Source organism: Glycine soja, chromosome 10 (assembly GCF_004193775.1).
Source record: "Glycine soja cultivar W05 chromosome 10, ASM419377v2, whole genome shotgun sequence".
Taxonomy (NCBI): Eukaryota; Viridiplantae; Streptophyta; class Magnoliopsida; order Fabales; family Fabaceae; genus Glycine; species Glycine soja.
In genome coordinates, this window is record NC_041011.1 from 1,935,134 (window position 1) to 1,957,800 (window position 22,667).

Here is a 22,667-nt window from a genome sequence, read left to right on the forward strand (position 1 = left end):
AAAAATAATAACGCACATACAATAATACTTTAAATTAAATTTATACATAATCTTAGAGAATCAATCTTATTCTCACAAGTTACATGTGAAGCTCACTATAAGATGCAAAAAGATAGAGAATATAAAAAGTGAGTTAACCGAAGAGAATATGAAGTGTAAGAGTCTCATACTTCAAAATCAATAGTCAAATATATAATATATATTTTTGTAACTATTATGTTATAGGTGTAAAATAAGGGAGTTAATTGAAATTTTTAAGAATAAAAGGACCTCAATGAAACACTTTTAAAAATTAAAAAATCTAATTGAATCTTTTAATAATAAGAAGATAAAAAATAAATTAGAAGATTGGAATAATAATTAAATTTTTAAAGAATTTTAGTTCAATTTTCTTCTGATGAACGCAATATTATTATTCAATTTTATAATATCATAATGTGTAAAAAAAATTAGATAACACTATCCTTATACAAATAGGTAAAATTATATCATCATATCTTATCATAATCATAACATAATATATATACACATATGTAAACTAGTAACTTGAATACTTGCAATAAATACTTGTGATAAACTGTGTAATTAAGAACTTTTCTCCAGACTCGAGCAGAATAGAATCTTGGGGTCATAGAAAAATAAGAAAACATTATTCTGAGCAAGCATTAACTTTCCAATCTTTAATTTTGCGTTGTCCATAGGTTAATAAAGTTAACAGGGAAGTTCTCTTTTTTTCTAATACAGTGCTGCGATTCCTCAACTTTATACCCGAAAAGAAAGGCATTACATTCCTTACCCCCTTTTTCCGATCTTGTTTTCATTTATATTCTCTTCGTTTCCCCCACTAACAGCAGTCAATACCGAATGCATACTATGCAGCGCTCAGCAACACTTGCAGTTAAAGCCAACCAGTGAGCCTTGCGTCTTCAATTTAATTGTTTTCACTCTTACTCAGTGATATTAAACTTCTTCCCGTTATCAGATTTGGTCCTCAAAAACATTATAACTGACATATATTTGCGAGGTAATGGTTCATGTTAATTAATTACTAAATTAATTATCATGTCATAGTTTCAAACTACTGCTTTCTAAGTATTTCTGAACACGTAAATGAGTTGGCCTGAAGTTATGTGAATTTAATAAGTGATTTCGAGTAATAATGAATTTGATTCTCTTTTTAAGTAAGATTTTAAATTTAAATCTTGTAATAAAAAAATGAAATTAAAAAAAATGCTTAATCAGATTTTCAATAGATATTAATAATTGATAAAATTGATAAATACTTTGTATAATTCTGATTTTGAGTTCAAATACTTAATATATAATTAAATTAAATATTTAAAATAAAAAATATTATCATCCATAATGATTTATGTGGCTCGAGCAGGATGCATGGTCTCTCATACAGAATACTTATGGTCTCTAAATATATAAAAAAAACATTGCTTTCTACTTTTGACTTTTTATTTAGGATGAATAAATAATTTAGTCCTGAAATTCTAATAATGGTTTGAATTAGTTCTTGAATTTAATAAAAGAACAAAATGATCTATAAAATTATAAATTATCAATCAATTTAATTTTTAAAACTGTAATGATCGGTCAAATTAATATCTAAATTAAACAAAATAGCAAAGTAATCTTTAAAATTATAAACCATCAGTTTTAATCTAGTCTTTCCATTATTAGTCGGTGTCATTCAACTATGCTAAAATAACTGAATTGGAGTTTTAAGTGTTTGAGTGATAATCGATTAGGCATACATGCATAAATGTCACAATATATGATTGAAAATAAATAAAACATTGATAGAATAATAATCAATTTGTTCTTTGTATCTTTGTTCTTCCTCCACTCAATTTGTGCGAGCTTTTACTGTATGTCTTTTGGGGGAAGGAGGTGGTTATAGGATTCTTATTCAAGAAAGGGACTATTATAATGAGAAAATATAATATGCATGCTATGATGAGTCAGTATAACGATAAGTGAGATGTAATAAATTTAAAATGTTGAATTTTTTATTAACATGTGACTTTTTTTTTTAATATATGAGATTTTTTATTTTATAAAAATTAAAAATAAATATTTTCTTTATAAATCTATAGCTTAAACTTCATTTATTTTATGCTTGGGCCAACTCTAGTGCAATATTAGTATATGTTGTGACAATTAATTCAAATGGAAGGTGTAATTAACAACTTAACATAAAGTAAATAAGGGTAAAAAATTAAATTACCAAAATATTCTCAACTTTTTGCCTTTATATTTATGTGGGGGAATCAAGTTACAATAAGAGTTATGTTTTAAAAAAATACAATAAGAGTAATTAACTTTTGATAAAATCACTCTATATTCCAAACTCTATATATATATATATATATATATATATATATATATATATATATATATATATTTGATACTTACTTATATTTAAAAAAAGAGAGTACATTTTACATTAAACTCAATAATTTAATGAAATATTAAATAGTTTAAAATTTTAGGATTTTTTGTTTACTTTTACGGTTAAATTAGTAAAATATATATAAGTAGACATCTAGTGAACATATTAGAAGTGAAAAGAGTTAATCTTAATCATAAAGTTAGATAAAAATTAAAATTATTTTAATTAATTTTCACTTTCATTATAAATTGTATGGTTAAAATTTGTTCTTTAATGGGTGACGACACACACCGACTCCAAATAGTGTAAGTGTGAACCGATGGAAATGAATAAAAATCTCAGCGAGAGCTGTCTTGCCGGTATCTCTAAATGCTTAGCTTTCCAAATATATGGGAAATAGCTGTCAATAGTAAAAGTACAGGTTCTATTTTTTTAGGAGTTCAATTGAATTGAAGTCAGTACGTCACATAAACATAGACGTCAATGACATGTCACTCGTCATGACATTACAAAACAATAAAACTTGAATTATGTACAAATTAGACAAATAAAGTATGAATTGAAAGTTAGGGCTTATCTTGTGAACATTGTATTAATATCGTATATATGGAGTCGTGGGGACTCTTCCCTGGGACCATGACCCCGAGTAAATTGAAACAATGGGGATATTTTTAAGTTTTGGAGATAGATGAGGTAATGCCTTACGTTGCTAATTTAGTGGACAAGAAATTTTATTCGCAAGTCACCATCATAAATCTTTCTTTTTTCATATATACTCGCGATTTGAATCTTTATTTTGATCGATGAGATGAAGATTTGTTCCCAGCAGACAGAAGAAAAAGCAAATCAATTAAGCCGAATAACTGAATGAGCTAGTTGAAGATCGTATAATGTACGTATATTCTGTTTCTATTCAGTCAGTGTCAGTCTAGATCGAAGTAAGAAAAAAGAAAAATCAATGACTACTTTCTTCACTAATTTAAATGCTTATCAAAAGCAAACCACAGCATAGCGAGTTTAATTAACTAGGATTCCGGTGTCATCACCTTCCTACTAGTTCAATTACGAGAAAAAAAACGAAATCAAGAAATTGAGATTTTAATGGAGTAATTAAACTACACACCAACTTAATTAGAATTACCGTAATAATTAACCTGAATGAGAGAGCAGCAAATTAAACTTTGGTTTTGAACACCATGTTGTATGCAATATCACTATATCAGCACATTGTCTGCAAATCACTTAATTTAGAAAATAGAAATGAAGTTTGTGAAACTTTTAGATCCCTCAATCCTTTTATAAATCATTGTTCATTATAGTAAACAAAGTTTACTAAACCAGTAGTGTTGAATATAAAAGAATAAACCATCAATTTTATCCTTAACGTATATACTCTCTATCCTAAATAATGTTGGATTTTGGGCTCTCATGAAAAAAAAAAAAAAAAAAAGTGAAGATATACAAACTCATTTTTGTCTCACTTGGAGAGAAAATCAAATAAGAGTAAGAGATCGAGACTCAATTTTATAAGTGAGAACAAACAAAAAAGAGAGAAGAGAAAAAGGAAAATGCTAACTCACACATACTCACTTGGCTGTCATTGTAAATTGGGTGTAGTAGGTTCGATCTGCACAAGTAATTCTTGGATATCAATGGTTGGATAGGTAATCAGAGGTCTAGAGTGAGAGATAACTTGGTCGCAGCAGCTAGCAGCCCTATTTTGGGTACTTTTCAATTCATCTTATTTCTTTGTAAGTATTGGTGTTTGGTTGCTTTGGCTATTTGTAAATTAACAAGACTTTTGACATTATGAGAGATTCTTCTATACCCTTATTTGATCATAATGAAATAATTTCTTTGATTTGAATCATAATTTTAAAATATGAACCGGTGATGTGATTTATAGAGGAAAAATGCCAATAGTATATTAAAAAAAATTAAAATATATATATATTTTTTATTAAACACTTCTAATTCATGAAGTCGCACTTTTTTTTTCACTGAAAAAAAAAATGGACTAGCTGGCTGAAGACCTATTTGACCTTTTTCCAAGGTTTGCTCATTACTTCCCGAAGTATTTCAAAGGAAATAATTTTTCTTTCAGAAATAGGAGATTATCTTGATTTTACTCTTAACAAAAAATATTCCACTGGATGAAAATCAGTTGAATGAATAAATATACACTATTTATGTTACTGATAGCCATATGCCTGTTGGCTTAATTTTAAAATTTAATTACACTGTTGGCTATGTGATGTGTACATCCTTGTTACTCTCTAAGTGTAGTTTACTAAAAGCGATGAACGACCCATATCTCAGAAATCGAATATGGTTGGTTGATTCTCTGATTATGAATACATCTTAATTGATCATTCTTTCCTTCTTGTATTCTTTAAGACGTGATATATCATCTTTGAATTTGAAAGCTTTCAAGTTTCGACAATTCAACATTTATATAATGATTAAATGAATCATAAAGTAATCATTAATCAATGACTAATCAAGATTACAGAATTATATCCTCATCAGAAAAGATGGAGAAGTGAAAGTATGACTTCTTTCTTTTATTTTTTACCCATAATTGTTATGATGATTTACTTGTGTAGGTGGAGCCCAACTTTTGTACCCAAAAATTTCAGAAAACGTAGTTTGGGCCCACGGTTGAGAACACCCCATATGGACTTAGGTACTGAAAAATGAATTGAAGTGTCCTCTGGTTCCTCTTTTCTTTATTCTAATCTCACCATCTCACACTGTTGTTATCTTTAATCTCTGTTGATGATTGGCTACTTGCATTCCAACATGAACCTGGTAAACATCGTAGTACGATCTTAATCAATTGGGTAGTTCTAGCCTTTCATGCTTTGAACATGGCACATGAATGAAATTTGTTACGCAGGACATTTTGTCTTCATGTCACGCGTTCCAGTTGAAGCGAGAAGAAAAAAGAAACATGTGGTGGATTTGAATCTTTCACATTAATAAAAATTAATAAATTAATATTTAATTTGATTAATACAAAATTATATTTATTTTTAATTTATTGATTTTATTAAATGGTAAAATATACTTTTTATGACCAAATTGGTAGAGTGAAAAAATCTATCAATGTTATAACACATTTAAATATGAATCTATAAATTTTAATTATTTTAAGATAATTATTGAGATTAATCCTCATGACAATTTAAAAATAATTTTTTATCCTCGTTCAAACATTACAAATTATCGTTTAAATTATTTTAAAATAATTATTTTAAAAGTATCAAATTTATTATAAAATATCAATATATAACTCTTTTTTCTCATAATTATTTTAAAAGTCAATAAACTTAACCTATATAATAAGTGTGATCAGATAATTCTATAAAACTTTTTACATAGTATAATGTTTTTTTCTGAATCTATAATTAAGATCAATTCAAATACAAAATTCAATTACTTTAATAATCTAAAATTAACTTTATCCGACTTTTAAGTATTACGCCAGCTTCCACTTCAGTCAACAAAGTTTTGGAACAGTTATTTAATTTTTTTGGTACACATATAAACAGTTATTTAATTGAAAAAGTAAATTGAGATACTCCTTCAGAATTCCTCTAAAAGCTATCAAATTCTTTGAAAGTCAGGAAGTTCCTTTCAATTCATTTTTTTTTTTTTTCATTTCTCTCTGTTAAACTTCAGTCCATGTAATCATAAGGTTGCACTTGCACACGCTTCTCGTAGAATCAAAATGGTCAAATTTGTATATATCACCACGAAATGAAATCTCTTAAAAAAACAAAAAAAAAAAAGTTGAGTTTGATTAATTATTACTGGTTGAATGAATATATCTTTCTTCCACTTATTAAACTTCTATTTAATGATAGTCAAGGTAGAGAACTAATACAGTTTTAAAGTAATTAATTAAGAGAGAAAAAAATTATCTCAAACTTTTGATCATTAGTTTTCAACTTTTTTTTCACTAAGGATGCCTTAATTGAGATCACAAAGAAGAAAAAATAATAACGCTAGAAAGAATCAAACTCCATCTATCAGTAACCTCTATTCTTAATGATAGATAGATTAGATCCTGCATCAGATAAGGTTCACTTCAGAATTGATACTTCTTTTTGGGTATACAATTTAATGATCAGTGCTAACTTTAGTCAAGGGAAATTTGCCTTACGTGCAGAAAAAGGAAGTTAAGAAATAAAAAACAAAAGCATGATATCCGCCGAGGATATTTCCTAAGCCATGATCATGATGGCAATGAGGCATGATTAGGGAAGATTCTCTAGTAAAAGCAATTTTTTATTTATTTATTTATAGTAGTATATTGCATTTTGATTAAGTAGTCAAAGCTGATTTTGGAAGGACTTTGAGATGTTTTCTTTGGGCTTCTTGTAAGTGGGCACAACATCAATTAGACCACTACCCTAATAAACCAAAAAGAACCCTCCCTAACAATGTTGGATTATTTCCCCCCAAGTTACCGGTTACGTGATGCCATATCCTTATTAAATAGTGATGTTCAAAAAATATACTTTATGCATTTATCAATTTATTGATGATTCTGTCAAAAAAAATAATTTATTGATGAATGCCCGAAAAAGTAAAAACACTAATTAATGAGACTTTAAAAAGTATACATATCAAGCCGAATAATTAATGGATGATGATCTAACTATATTATTATTTCTTTTAAAAGAATGTTATTTACAGGAAAAAATATTTATATTCTAAACTTTTATCAGTTTACATGATTTGATATAATATATATATATATATATATATATATATATATATAAAGAAATTAGCAACACCTAAAAATAGTAATTACAACATTTTTTAATAATCTTTATTATTGATAAATTTCATAAAAAAATTATCCCATTTTATAATTTATAAAACGTACATAAAACTGCAGTAAAAAAAACTTAGAGAAAACTTATTTAATAAAAAGTATTAAAATATATATTAAAAATATGTTTCTGGCCTTTCTCCAATATATAAACACAGAAGAAATTGCATTGCATGTAAACTAGGGTGAGGTACATTATTTATATAATATTTTTTTATGATGTCTTGTGCATTTTTTTTCTTAATCACATGAATCAATTTATCTCATATTTCTCTCTCCTATTTTTTTTCACTGTAAAAAAAATAAATAAACACTATCAAATACAAATTCTCTCTAGGATCGGTGACTTGCTTTTTACCATAGAAGAAATTTGGAGTAAAAGAATGATCTTTAGAGTTCAAAACTTTACATCTAGATGTTTATTTTCTATTACATCATATCATAGATACTACAGTGTGAGACATTACACTATTGAAAATTAATAATCAGTTGAAACAGTTCTTCCATACTTTGAATCGTGAGAAAAGCGCAAGTTAAACACACTTTGAAAGGTACCCACATCCTTCCATTATTAGGAAAAACAATAATGGTACTCTGTTTTTACAAAGTCAACTATCCTTTTCAACCTCGTAGTAGTTGCAGTTGCAGTTCTTCAAAATGATTATATCATCTACCTTTTACATAATTCCAACCCAGAAGCCACGTCTCAAACAAACCCATTCTTTCAGATTCCGAAACAACACAGTTTTTCGTGTAAACTGTGTTTGACTCAAGAGGAAGAAGACATGATGAGTGGTTCTCCTTCTCCAAATTCAAAACAGAGAACATGCGACTATTGTGGGGACTTCACGGCTCTTCTGTATTGCAGTGCCGATTCTGCGAAGCTATGTTTCTTCTGTGACCGCAAAGTTCACTCCCCAAACCAGCTTTTCTCCAAGCACACGCGAGCGCAGCTCTGTGATTCGTGTGGAGATTCCCCTGCTTCGATGCTCTGTTCTGCAGAGAACTCTGTTCTTTGCCATAACTGTGACTGCGAAAAGCACAAACATTTGGCGTCTGAAGTGCACCAACGAAAACCCCTCGAGGGGTTCTCGGGGTGCCCTTCTGTGACTGAGTTGTTAACGATTCTTGGTGTTTCTGAAAAATCTCTGCTTTCAAATGAGGGGACTTCCCAGATTGATTACGACCTTTCGGATTTGCACGTGTGGAGTGCTCCTTCTGTTAACGGTCTTGAATATTTGATCACTTCCACAGCTTCTTCTCATAAGGTATGTTTGTGTGTGTGTTAACCTTAATTTTGTTTCTAGTCACATGTTATACAACTCACTACACCTTTAAACTATAGGAATCTCTAGCAAGTATATTCTCAGGTGTGAACAATTTCTTTATTTGGTTGTGAAAACAGAAATGCAACTGAAATATGTGTTTTATGTCCGGAAGAACTTTTTTTTTATTATCAATTTCCATTTGGAACTTTCTAATTATTTTAAATTTTATAAAGGGTTGATAATTATGGATTATTTATTTATTTAGGCTTTGGTTAATTGGTTTGGAGGATTCTAGATTCTTTGGGTGGTAAAAACTAAGAAGTGTAAATTGAAAATCCTTGAGTATTGCAACGATTTTGACATGTTTCAGGATATTGTTATTGAATCAGAATCGTAAGAGTGCGTTTGGGAGACACAAAGAAGAGATTCTTAGTCAACTCCGTGAGCTAATAAAGTTGGAGCCCGACTTGATTCATGGAGAAGTAGATGCTGAGCGACAAGGGCAATTTGGAAATTTGCCTACTGGCTTTGAACGTGACGTGGAGGCTAGTATGTTTCCTTCATATGAGGTAAAGCTTATATTTCACCTTGTTAATTTCATTTTTTTGTTCTCTCCTTTTCTGACTACTTGTTAAAGATTAGAGGGGATTTTGTTTTCACTTGGGGCAAGCTACGATCAATCATAATTTTGTTATGGATATTTTGATTCCTTGATGAGGTGAAGAGTTTTTTTTTTAGAAATGGGGGGAAGAGATACATCAAGGAACAAGATAGGATCCCAACTATGTTGGCACCCCATCTCATCCTATCCTCTGAAACCTCCCCGCCAGAATTTATTGCTCAAAAAGGGAAAAAGACTATACCATGAGGTGAAGAGTTCATTGCAAATGTTCTCTTTTGATAAGGAACATATTTTTCATTAGAGGATTATTTAATTTCCTAGAAAATGTCTTGAAGTAATTGCAATTTGGAAAGAGAAATAACGGATTCTCAATTTAGTCTTTGGACAAAATGATTAATTAGACACACAAATTGGTCCCCAAAACTAATTCAAATAAATGAAAGGACTATACTATAGTAGCCTACGTTTGTAATCATCAATCATGAAGGACTGAAATTTATGTATTTACTCTTTGGTTGCTCTTTTATATGTGGAATCCTTCAATGCAAGCAAAGCTGAAATTCCCAAAATACACAGGCAGGTGTGTTTTGTTGGCATGGAGAAAGCAGTGATCCTACAAATCAAATTGTTCCTTCCGATACGTCATCATTGAGAGATTTTGGCGAGGTAGTTTCAGCTGAAGATGGAAGTTTTACCATCCCTGGAACTGGAACTCAAGCCAATTTTAACAACGAAGGGAAACCATCAAACTCTTTTAACTCTGAAAACTTATCTCCTACTCCTAAAGCTACTCCATATGAGTTAACAAGTCATGAAAGAGATTCAGCATTATTGCGATACAGAGAGAAGAAGAAAACCAGAAGGTATTTAGTATTTTTTGTTGTTACATTTTCTTTTTTTATAAAAATATTGTTAGAAATTTAATTTAATGCACCTGTTAGAAGTCTTTTCCGTATTTAATGCCCCGGTTGAGTTTTCTTAACCTACAAAGCTAGAAGCATACTACTATATTATGAGTGAGAGAAAAATAGAAATGAGTAAATTATGAGTGAGAAAAATACGTCGAGTTGAGTATAATTACTTTATGATATTATAAAATTGTAACATTTATCCAACCAGAAAATACTATACATGTATATGTATATGATCTTTGATTATTGTTCTATATAAACTTGTAATGCTAATTCTTGACGTGGAAAACAGATATGACAAGCACATCAGATATGAATCACGAAAAGTTCGGGCAGAAAGCAGGATGAGAATTAAGGGTCGGTTTGTCAAAGATGAAACACAAAAATAACAGTACATTACTAATTACATCACACCTGTAATTCTCAGCTTTTGTCACAATGTATGCAACATGTCTGTTGCACAACATTTTGTTTAATTAAAGTTTTTTATGTTTTTCGAATTGCTAGATTATATAGATATCCTCTAAAAAACAGATTATATAGATATAAATTGTAATTTGGCCCTTCTGTTCTTGATTAAATGGAATTAGTGGCTGGCAATTTTGATTATTTTCACAGTTACAGATCTTCAAGTGCACTACGTTACAAAAAAAATTACACCTGCTCTGTCTGTGATAAATTTATTGCTTTCTCTTGACTTGATAATTTACCTATTTTTAGGCTTTGATGTAAGGTAACGTGGCGTCAGGTATCCTAGGCATATGAAATGCATACACGTGAACTTGTAACAAACAAGGCACATCAGAGAAGGGAGCATTTTGTCAGCTATTGTATTCTGCAGTAGCTGTAAAAAGTAAAAAACAGTGGCTTACATGTGATATAATTCATGCATATTATGGATGATTAAAGTCTTAAACACCAATTGTTAGAAACTATATTACTTCTACTCCTAATAAAATACCATAAAAGACTATATAGAAATAAACAAGATAAATTTCATATTTTTTTCGTTGATTTCTTATAGGTAAAAGGAAATATATTTATATAGTCCTAGATGATATTAATCCATGGACAATATTTATTCAAGTGTGAAAATCATATTATTCTAAACATAAATAAAATAAAACTATAATTTATAAATATTTAACTCCACCCTACATAATCTTTGAGCCACTTAATTTTGGGCATAAAGTCCATCCTATCAGTAAAGCTGTAACAAAGTCAGATCTAAACTATACACTGCTACGGGAGATTGAAGTGAGACATCTTAGATGTATCTAGAACTTTAATTTCGTGTATTGAAGTGGAATTAAGAGGCCAAATTAAACCTCAAGGACAGCACAGCAGCTGTATGATGGTGAAAGAACTTGTATTGCGAATACTTCAGAGTATTATGCTTAGGGCTTTTTAATTTTTATAAAGGACCAAAGGTCCAAAACAGATGAGGTGTTTGAACTCTAACTTTCTTTGGTTTTTGGTACAAGAAAAGAAAGTGTAAGCCTAACAGAAAAACGTCCCAATCATATTGAAACCAAAACCTGTCAGGAAAGAAAAACCTTTCCCAGTTTTTTTTTTTTATCAAAGCCATGACTTTCTTATCATTCTAACCCTTATGACCCTCCTACCAACCGCTAAATCACGTTATCGCTCTCATACTCGTTTAAAATTCTAGCTCCGTCTTTTATCTAATCCTAAGGTAATAAGGACATATATAGAGAAAGAAGAACACTTAACGTTTGACTTTTTTTTGTTACTAAATTGACTTCTTTATAAATGCAATAGAACTATTTTACAAGATTACATCTTGACATATGTGATACAATGAGATATGATTCTATAAAAAATAATTAAGTGCTTAAATTTAAAGATACTTATATAGGAAAAATACTATAAACCTTAAATATTTATGAATACAAGAATGAACCAAGTTTATCTGGTGAGAGAAAATGCTTAAGAATACACCAACGGGGCAGCCTGTTATGAAATACAGAATAGAGCATCTTTCGGAGACAAATCAAGGCTCAAATAAAATCTCAGCTAAACCTTGATTTGTCAGAGGTTGCAAAGAATGACCCTTTTGTTCAATTATAAACTATTATTTATAATAAATTTGTTGACTTTTATAAAATTATCTTAAAATTTATACCAATGTAATTTCTTATTGAATGATAGTGTAAAATGTGATTGCAACAACACCCTTAAACTCTTTGTTTTAAATTTCATCAGCGTGATAATTTTTTCACTCGAGATATACTTCAGTTACTGAGGAACCATGTGTTGCTTAACGGTGGGAAGATCCGGAATTCTGGATTATAGCACATTAATCCTGCAGTCTTTGGAGTGATACTGTTTTCATCACAATTTTTGTATTTTGTACAAGTATTCGTCACAATTTTTATGCTTTCCAATTTTGTATGAAAATATATGGCAGAAATTGCTAGACATGCTGCTGCAACGATTACTGTTTGTAATTAAGCTAACTTGGACTAATATATTTGCAAATAATGAAGAATGCTTATCATACAAACCACTTCTAGATCCCAAATTTTGCTTCCTGCGCCCCATACTTTTTTATATTCTTGCATTGCTCTTCTATATTATAACTCCCTCGACGGGTGTGGGAAGAAAGAAATGGAATGCAGAAAGCAATAGTCTTGGTCATGGGCTTACCCCTATGTAAATTTCAAACAAATTTAGGGTAAGGTCTAGGAGGCAATTGCTTATTGCTCCTAGCGTTCTTCTAGTACACCTAGTAAATTATTGTAAATTCCGATAGTATTCCTGTTAATAAACATACGAATTCGTAATCCATAAAAATAAGCTAACAGATTCATAATCTGTAAGTGTAAGCTTACGGATTCATAATCCGTAACACAATCCATAACACATAATCCGTATTTTTTTACATATATAAATTTTGTTAAATAAAAATTATAGGTTTCATAAAAATTTATATATGTAAACAAATTAATTATTAGATCAACATTAATTGTCAAAAAATTTATTATGTAAATTTATGTGCATTAAATATACATTAGAAGTTTTAATGTTATATATAATAACACTAACTATTTTATAATATAATTGATCTATTAGCTCGATTGATTAGAATGATGTGTTAATAACTCGAAAGTCCATGAGCCATTAATTTGTAAAACATTAAAAAAAAAAAAACTGTAATCCATGCATACTGATTACATAAACTTCCGAATCCATATCTTTCTTACAGATTATGAATCCATATCTTTCTTACAGATTATGAATCCATATATTTGTTAGCAGGGGTATTATCAAAATTTACAATAATTTACTGGGTGTACCAGAAGAATGCTAGGTGCACGACGCTCTATGACCAAGCACAAATGTTAGCCTGACCCATGATAAGTTATAAGTGTAGTATGTTTGACCACTATGACCCAAAAGCAAAAATCGTTAGTGACATCGAAGATCTTCGTTGGAAATTTCTGTTTCAGCGGTGACTATTGGAAACACCTTATAACACAATCTTTGTCTTTTTTCTTTTCAATCCAATATTGTACTTATCTCATTTTATAACATCTTTCCGATGGTTGCCACTTGACTACCCTAGACAATGGGTTGTATCTTGTATAATTGTGGCATTGTTGGCTAAAGGCACAAATTATTCCATGTATAATATATACTAGTAAGTACGCATTTTTAAAAAAATTGGTTAGAAAATTGTTTAAAAGATATTTAAAATTATAAGAGAGATGAATGCAATTAAATTAAAGTAAGAAAAAAAAACACAAAGCGGGAATTTAGTTAGAAAAGAGCAGACTTTAGAAAAATAAAAAGGCACAAAATATTGATAGTTATTTATTTTATGAAGACAAAAAAATGAGATATGTGCAGTGTACTCACTTTCAACAATAAAGATTATATTTTATTACAAAAAGTTACATTTAGATTATAGTTAAGATTATAATATAAATGCATGTATTTTTTTTAGTAATTATATATCCTTTAAATTAAAAAAATTATCTTAAAAAATTAAAAATTGTGATTTATTCATTTATATTCAATCGATAAAACTCTTTATTTATTTTTTCTAATTAATAAACTTTTACAGTATGGTTGGAAAAGAGGGAAGGAGAGGAATTTTTATATTTTACTTAGTATAGCTCAAAATTTTGAAAGAGAAGAATAGGAAAATAAGGTAAAATGTTTTCTTCTAGTATTTTGACCTTCCTTTTAATATTGGGAGATTTGAAATTTGAAAAGAAAAATAAGAAGTATATAATTTCAATTTGTGTTGACTAACCACGTGATTAGCTCCTTGGTGGGTTGTTGTGACGAGCGTCATCGCTTGAAAAATTATTAGGTGTTTTTATGTTTCTTTTCATAAAAACACAAATGTTGCCTATTAAACTGAACATATTATTTTGTGTGATTGAAAATCTTTGCTCTTTCAAAAAAAAAAATGCTTTCAGCATAACATACTAACATGAATCCAACACACAAATTGGTTTTACAATTAGGCATTGGAATGTGTTAAACCTCCATCTAAAATAATACAAACAAGTTTTTATGCGCACTTTAATTTGTTTTGAAACCTTATTTTAACTCGTATTTTCTTCATTAAGATTTACAAGGAAAAACAATATATTATCTTTATTTTTCTTTCCATATCCTTGCAAAATAACAAATAAAAAGTTCTGTCAAAAGAATAATAAAATTTTCTTTTCCATCTACTTCCTCCATTAAATTTTCTTCCTTTTTTCTCTCCAACTCATGGTTGTGGTCAGTGTTCTGTTCTTATATATAAAAGCCTTTCTCTGGATTTTGTTTTAAGAAAGTATTGATTTTACCTGTGCGGAGAATAAGGTCTGCCGGGGAATAAACTTTTGAGGACACGGTTCATTGAAGACAAATTATGTTTTCAAATATAATTTATGTTGTGTGACGAAATTTTATTTAAGATCTACTACCAATCATAACAATTCGAACATTTGAATTAACCTAATTTGGTAAATTAATGCCACCAATAACTTGTTCATTTGCGACTTTTTCTTCCTGTGGTTATGAGTAGTAGTAATATTTCGGTGCCATAATTGATTACCGCTGTGAAAAAAAGAAAAAAGAGTGTATTAATGCGTAAATAAAGCTTCAAAATCAAATCATCATAAGTGGGTGTGTGCACTCAAGGTTTAAAAGAAGTCGTTCTTCTATTGGAAGGATAGTGAAAGTCAGGATGATTATTTTGGGTTACATCACATCTATTTTTGATTAGAAATAATTTTATTTAAGTCAATAAAATTATTATGAATAATAATTTTAAAAAAAAATATTTAATATAATTACATATTTAAAATTTCAACTTAAAACTTTTAATTATATTGAAATAATCTCCCATCAGTTTATTGATATGTTTGATGATAAATTCAAGATGATTATATAACATGAGTAACAGGAAAATCAAGAGGTTTCTTTCCATCATTTTCGTGGATATATTATTATTTAAATAAATGAGGATATGTGGAGCACAATTTACAAAGCCACCTGTCCTCTTAATTAATGATAGATGGACAGTGAAAATGTAGTTATAACAAGAGAAAAAAAGTAAGTCAAATTGGCTGTATCCTTGACAAAATGTTCACTGTTTATGCAATTGATTACGTTTACATAAGCAAGCCTGAGCAATGAACATGCTGACCATTCTTACAAATCCAATAATAAGGGAGGAAAAAGATTGATACTACTAAGAATATATATAATCAAATTAATCAGAGTCATATAATGAATTTCCCATTCATTTAATTCAGTGCAAAGAACCTTCCCAATAACCCAGGCAATAATCTCCAAACTCCACGTTACATTCAGAACCCTCCCATCACCTACCTGATTAATCATCTTTAAGGCCAGAGGGTTAGATTATAGATTATAGATAGGCCCTGTTAAAAGTCAAGTCTATTAAGAAAATCCCACAATAATTTGTAACAAAATATTGTTTCAAAGGTTGTCACTGCATTGATGTTGACTGACTGTGACGATTGATAGTATAAGTATTGATGAATGCTAGATGGCTGAAAGGCTGATGTTACTTGAACATTCACGCAATTAACATTTTCATATTACATGTGGTAACATCCTTAAAGTAGTTTTAGTTAAGTTGGAGTTGGACCATGGGCATGGGCTAACGCCTAACACCCATGCATTATTTATAAAGTAGTCATGAGGTTAATATTTACAAAAAATAGAGTATATTGGAGAACAGTGAATGGTGAAGAAAAGGCATGAACATGAGGATGGAGTTGAGTATTTAAAAATGATTTGGCTGTGGTTAATTAGAATTTGAAATTACCATGTTGAATCTGGAAAGTAAAAGGGGCTGAGCACCTACATACTGCAAAGCAAAAACTGTTAAGTTAGCAGCAGGAGCAAGCTAGCATGATTGTAACTTTTCTAATGATACAGCATCGATTTGGCACTGTAAAATAATGATGAGTGTGGGAAAGAACAGTGGTAAAAATTAATCATCAAAGGACCATAGAAATAAGGGGGAATAAAAATGATGATGATGATGAAGTTGAAACGTGCGGCCATCATGAACCAATGAAACGAGTGCCCATGTCCCTCTTTTGCAATGTTACTGTCTCGCCCACTTCTCCTGCCCGGGACTATCCTTCATTACCTCCTTTTTCTTTTTTTTCAATACTATTCTATTCCTCTCAATCCCTCTTTTTGCTTTTTTGAAAGTAAACATACATGAAATAAGGATCACAACATAGACTTCAAATTAAGCATATACACTATTTCATCTGGTGTCAAATATTAGAAGGAAAAAAAATGCTATCCTCCATTAAAATTTGATATCAAAGATAAAAAATATTAAAACTAATATCTCAATTAAATTAAAGGTATTTTAAACATAATAATATTAAATACAATAAAATTAATTAATTTTTTTTAATTTAAAACCAAGAAAAAATAATTCTTATATTTGAGACTAGAGAGACCAAAGGCCTATATGAAATATAAGAGGAAAAAAAATATTCATACTCATCAAAAAAAATAATTAACATCATTTAATTTAAATAGCGTCAATAAAAATGTTAATTTATTTTCTAAAGTATCATCTACATTAACTTCATACGACAACAAAAGAAAATGTTGTTGAAAATAAATTTTCAATAAAAGATATTTTGGAGATATTATCATTAAATAAAAAAAAATAGTTAAAATTTACTTATATTTATACATTGAAATTTTTTTTACTTATATTTCGGTACAATCAGTCTAGAGGTAAGTATGATTGTATGAAGTAAAACCCTTAAATAAAATCATGTTTCTAAAAGTGTAAAATACTAGATTCCTCCATCCAGTCTTGAATATAAAAAAAAAAAAGCACATTAATTTAGAAAATTAACTAACCACATTTAATTATATCAACTTCAATTAAAAAGTATTTTTTAAACTTATCTTTCACTAAAATTTGATATCAAATATAAGAAAGAGTCATTAAAATTAATATATCAATTAAATAAAGAATGTTTTAAAAATAATAGTATTAAAATTTTCTTTTATTTGACACTAAAAATAAAATATTTTTTTTTCTTTTGAGACCAATGGAATATGTGCATAGCATACTAGTAAAAGCTAAGTTGGTTATTGCAGGAAACCTGGTACGAGAATACGGTAATTAATTTGGATTTTATAGGCCCTTTAACAATGTTATAATTCCTTGTTTTTGAAGAGTGAGAGCTGGTGGGTGTTAGGAATAGAAGAGATTCTTGTAGTAGTTGATGATGAGTTTTATAATTAGTAATTCTGGGCTGAGTTGCAATTGCATATCTGGTGGGTGTGTCGTAGGAAAAAGCTGTGGACGCCATCCAATGTGACCGAATCTATCACGTGGCGCACCAGTCGAGGCTCTCCTACTCTCTCTTTCCCCAATAACACATTCAATGAAAAGACCAGTCTCAACATATTTCATATTTACCATTTACTACACCATCCCTTCTCTTTTTTTATTTTCATTTTTCTATACCGTACCATCCTGCAACTTTAGGGCATTTTGCTTCACCTTCGATTTTCATTATCACCACTGGTAAAACTTTTATGAGAAATCACATTTATATACTACTTCATTTTATATAATTTAAGAAATTATATAAATAATTAATTCCTGTTACCTAAACATCAACAAACACATTCTAACCCTCTAAAAAACAGATACATTCCACAAAAATACTACCTCAGCAACGAGCTTATAGCAAAAAGGGATACGAGGTTTTCAAATTTGATGACTGTCCAGGCCTGCACCGTCGCCAGTATGTCGCCCATCACAAATAGAATAATGCTCTTTCTCAATTTTAGATTTCAGTAGAATTAAAATTTTTAATCAGCTAATTAATTGGAAAATAAATTTTAAAATTATTTAACAATATAATTACACTTCAAAAAACTATTTTACCATCTCTTTTTCTTTACAGAATATTTTACCATTTCTAAACATCCAAGTTATCTAAATTTTCTTTTAAATTATATATTTTAGCATCAAATCTTTTAAAATTATGTGTTTATTATTTTATAAAATCAATCTGTCGCAGGAACCTAGATCAAACAAACTTCGAAAACTGCTTGAAAAGAAAACTTCATTTTAGTGATGGAGATTAATGACATCATTACAGCTTCCTCACTTGTAACAAGGTTACAGATTAATGTTACTTCTTAGGTAAATTTCCAAGTTATACTATCTTCAGCCATAACCCTATTTTTGAACGAGAAATTTTATCAAGCCCTATCGTTTGCAACCAAAAATTGACCTTGAAGCAAATATGTAAAAACCGATGGAAACAATCTTAAGCCACTCTGTTAAAATGCAAAAACCTTTCAACCAGTAGAGCCATTCCTCGGTTCATATGCGTCATTTAGTCATTCCGAATGTTTATTCCACAGCACCAATCGACTCTGAATAAAACAAAAGAAAACAAGGCATAATTACATCAGATGCGTCAACATTGTTTTGCAAACAACAAATCAGGATGCACTAGAATATAAATACGAATTTTATTCCTTCCCACGGTTAATGATAACAAGTCCACCGATATCTTACTACGTAACATGCATATAAATTATGCACAAGTCCATAAAATATTATAATGATACGAAAAATAGTGTAACTATCCTATGCAACATACAACAAGGTTCCGATCTCTTTATCAGAATTGGTGTCAAGTAGCTCAGCCAAAGTGTAAAATGAATGGCAATCGAGCTCAAGCCTTTATATAGCCTCCTGTACCTTACTAAGCTCAAACACCAACCACAACAGCAACAGCATAGGCCTAAACAGTTTTAATTCATTATTGATGTACCTGCACCAACAATTCCCACATCAAATGCTCATAAATTCCACGGCTCATTCATTCCACAGCACAATCACTCAAGAAATCCTTAATGCAGAATCATCTTGCATTCTCCATACATAGCCTGGCATGTCCAATCTTGGCCCAGAAACAGTCCTGTACATGTATAACTTCTCAACAGGACTACTCTCCGGCCTTGAATCTGGAGGTCCTCTTTCATCAATGACTTCGACATTAAGTCTTGGCAGTTTCTGACCCAGCAGTTTGCATGCTCCATAACTCACCAAGCAAGAGGACATCCAAAGGGATCGCATTGTCTCCAGCTTTGCAGCATTGGCCAAGAGGGCTTTGTCACCAAAGGGGCAGTCCCTGATCTCCAGCTTCCTAAGGTTGTCACACCCAGACAGCACATGATGGAGTCCCAGATCGCTATCTCCCGCGAAAGCCACAGAAAGCATCTCAAGCTTCTTGCCATAAGTCCCAATATATTCAAAAACACGGTCAGTAAGAAGCCCGGAAAGGGAAAGGCGCTGAAGATCCTTGCAATGCTCTACAATAGCTCCAAAACCAGCATCCAGAGGTTGATGGGTAAGATGGTCAGGAGCTTGAGGCTCGATAATACATAGTCTAAAACGTGTCATATTAGGCCTGTTCCTGGCAATTGTATCCAAGGCAGAATTAGTCATTTGGCGACAAAAATATAGAACTGACTGGAGCTTGGTGCAGCCTTCAGACACGGATACAAGGCCCTGTTCTGTCAATGCTACATTTGGTTCTAACCCAAACGGGTCAGAGGGAAACACCCTCAACTCCCTCAGATCCTTACACGATGCAGCAATCACTTCAAGACCAGCATCTTCTATGTAATCCAGCACCTGTTCCACAAATAATATCTTTTTGATCAGCACTGCTAAGCAAACCAGTGAACAAAGATTAAAACATAAACATGTGACATACCATATAAACGAAAAACATTACATAAATCAGACATACCCATAAACGCTGCAAACTCTCACATTGACCAACAAGCTTGATAAGATCGGGGCTTTGAATAGTTGCATAACTCAAGTTCAGTGATGTCAGGTTGGAGCAGATGGGATAGACAGCTGGAAGGTAGGATGGGAGAACGTCCCAAAATCCAGACAAGCCCTTCAATTGCTTGCACCCAGAAAATGCCTCCGCCAGGTTTGTGAAGACCTCCGGTCGCATCTCAGTCGTGTAGGTTCCCGTGCCTAACTCAACCAATTGAGGAGCTCCGCGAAGAAGGTTGGCAAGCCTGTCTAGCGGCACAGCACGGTTGAGGCGGAGAGTCTGCAGGTTGGGACACCTACTAACAAGGCGCTCTAGGGCAGACAAATTCACCTCATTGCCTAAGCAAGAAATGTTAAGGGAAACCAACGATGTGTATGAATCAGGAAAATGGCTCAGCCAATGCCCACAAATGTCGTCCACCTCACTCTCCCGCAACTCCAACTCCCTCAAATTCCTACAATTCATTACCCATACAAGGGATTTATCAATAACATGTTCAGAAACCCAAAAATTCTTCAGTCTCGTAATCCAAATAAAGAATGCAGTAAGCCGAACTACGCTGAGCCAAAATTATTATAACACAATAGTCATTGTCATATTAATTAACAATGGCCCGGTATTGCCACATTAAAATGCAAAAAAAAAAAAAAGGAAATTTAACAGCTTTATCCTTTTCACCAAAACTTCCCACTATAAAAATCTTATTTTTTTAGAAATTCAAATAAGACCCTATATTTGAAATTTTATGCATGAGTCCTTATAATTTCCAAATATTATTTAGCTGGATCCTTATTTAACTTTTTCTTCCCAAAAAGTACAGGACCAGAAAAAAAGGTAATTAATCTAATTAACATTTCAATCTGAAAGGGGGAAAGAAATAAACAAAAGAATGAGTGGTGAAACCTGCAATTGGCGGCAATGGCAGCAAGTCCGTCAGTGGTGAAACCCTCGCAAGAGGTGAGAACCAAGACTTGGAAGTTCTTAAACGATTTGGCGATGAGTTCCAAGCATTCGTCGGAGATAACCATCCTCTTGAGCCTGATCTCCTGAAGCCAGGGGTAGGCAGCGGCCATGGCCTTGATCCAAGGGCCCACATAAGCGCCCCAACCCTCGGGGACCAAATTGAAGTCGGCGAAGTGCGGCTTCCCCTTGATGGCGATGGATCTAACCTTGGGGAAGCGGTTGACGACGGTGGCCGGAGAGACGGCGTAGCAGTTTCCGACGAAGACTCTCCGGCGACACCAGCGCTCGATCTCGTACCAGGACTTGCAGACGAGGGAGATCGAGCCTCGGTCCTTGTCGCACTCGATGAAGGAGAACACGTGCTCCAGCACCTCCTCGGGGAAGGAGTAATTTACTCTCGGCCGCATGTCCAATGGAATACAACAACCCTACCAAAAACGCTGTCGTTTTACGAATGAAGCAGTAGTGAAAGCTCGCAGTATAGAAAGTAACTAGATCTGAGAAGACGGCATTGGAAGAGCGAGGAGAGGAGAGGAGGTAGTGTCTGTGTTGTTGAAGTTGTTGAAGAGGAGGATAAGGAGTTTGTGATGTAGCGGGTAAGGTTAGAAAGTAACTAGGGTTAAATAGGTGGGGTGGAGAGGAAGAAACACGTGGACGTGGGTGAGTTGGAGACGAGATTTTATGGGGTGTTATCATGCCTACCGTAATGGGTGTGGAAGGGAATCTCATGATTTCCGTTGCATGGCTTCATCTCCAGACTCCATAGATGCACGTGGGGACCACATTTTCACCCACACATCAAAATTCAATTCAAAATAAAAATACTACTTTTTTAATATTTATTCTCCTGGAAGTCTACATACACTCTTTTCCATGTGTTCCATTCAATTTCTACATGTATGATTCAATTTTTTTTATTTTTTTTTATAATTTGCATGCGTATGTGAGGTAAATTTTTGTATGTGTATTCAAATTTGGAAAATAGTAAGGTAATGTATGTATATTTTTCCTTTTGTTTAGCATTCTTCTAAAAAAATTAAATAGAAACATTTCTTCCACTTAATTAAAATTTATGAGTTGGTTGGATACAAAAAAAATGTCCAACTGTTGGTATGAAAGATGTAAAAAAAGAATTCGATTAAAAGGTTTTTATCTGATACTTTTACATCGTTTGATATTAATATGAGCTTCTTCTTTTTTTTTTTGTTACAATACTAAAATTATTCCTTCTAACAATACATTTATAATTCTTCTAACCTAAGGTCGGATTAATATTGATGGAGGAATTTGGGTAGTTTATG

The 22,667-nt window shown here is 31.3% G+C and overlaps 2 protein-coding genes across 3 annotated transcripts; one reads left to right on the top strand and one right to left on the bottom strand.

Moving 5' to 3' along the window:
• The first annotated feature begins 7,771 nt into the window (after positions 1-7,771).
• Positions 7,772-10,662, top strand: LOC114370178 (zinc finger protein CONSTANS-LIKE 13-like). Its single transcript, XM_028327465.1, has 4 exons — positions 7,772-8,512; positions 8,902-9,081; positions 9,711-9,997; positions 10,338-10,662. Exons 1-4 carry the CDS (start codon positions 8,030-8,032, stop codon positions 10,432-10,434), a joined length of 1,047 nt encoding a protein of 348 aa, XP_028183266.1. The 5' UTR covers positions 7,772-8,029; the 3' UTR covers positions 10,435-10,662.
• Positions 10,663-18,643: 7,981 nt separating this feature from the next.
• LOC114370153 (protein TRANSPORT INHIBITOR RESPONSE 1-like) lies at positions 18,644-21,968 on the bottom strand. 2 transcript variants are annotated; one of them, XR_003657774.1, is made up of 4 exons: positions 21,307-21,968; positions 20,365-20,857; positions 19,381-20,246; positions 18,644-18,976 (listed from the first exon to the last, which is right to left on the bottom strand). XR_003657774.1 is itself a non-coding variant. In XM_028327438.1 (3 exons), the coding sequence occupies exons 1-3, from the start codon at positions 21,771-21,773 to the stop codon at positions 19,449-19,451; spliced, it is 1,758 nt and encodes a 585-aa protein (XP_028183239.1). In that variant the 5' UTR covers positions 21,774-21,968; the 3' UTR covers positions 19,052-19,448. The 2 variants fall into 2 exon arrangements, 1 of the variants encoding a protein (XP_028183239.1); XM_028327438.1 differs by lacking the exon at positions 18,644-18,976 and having other exon boundaries at positions 19,052-20,246.
• Positions 21,969-22,667: the final 699 nt, after the last annotated feature.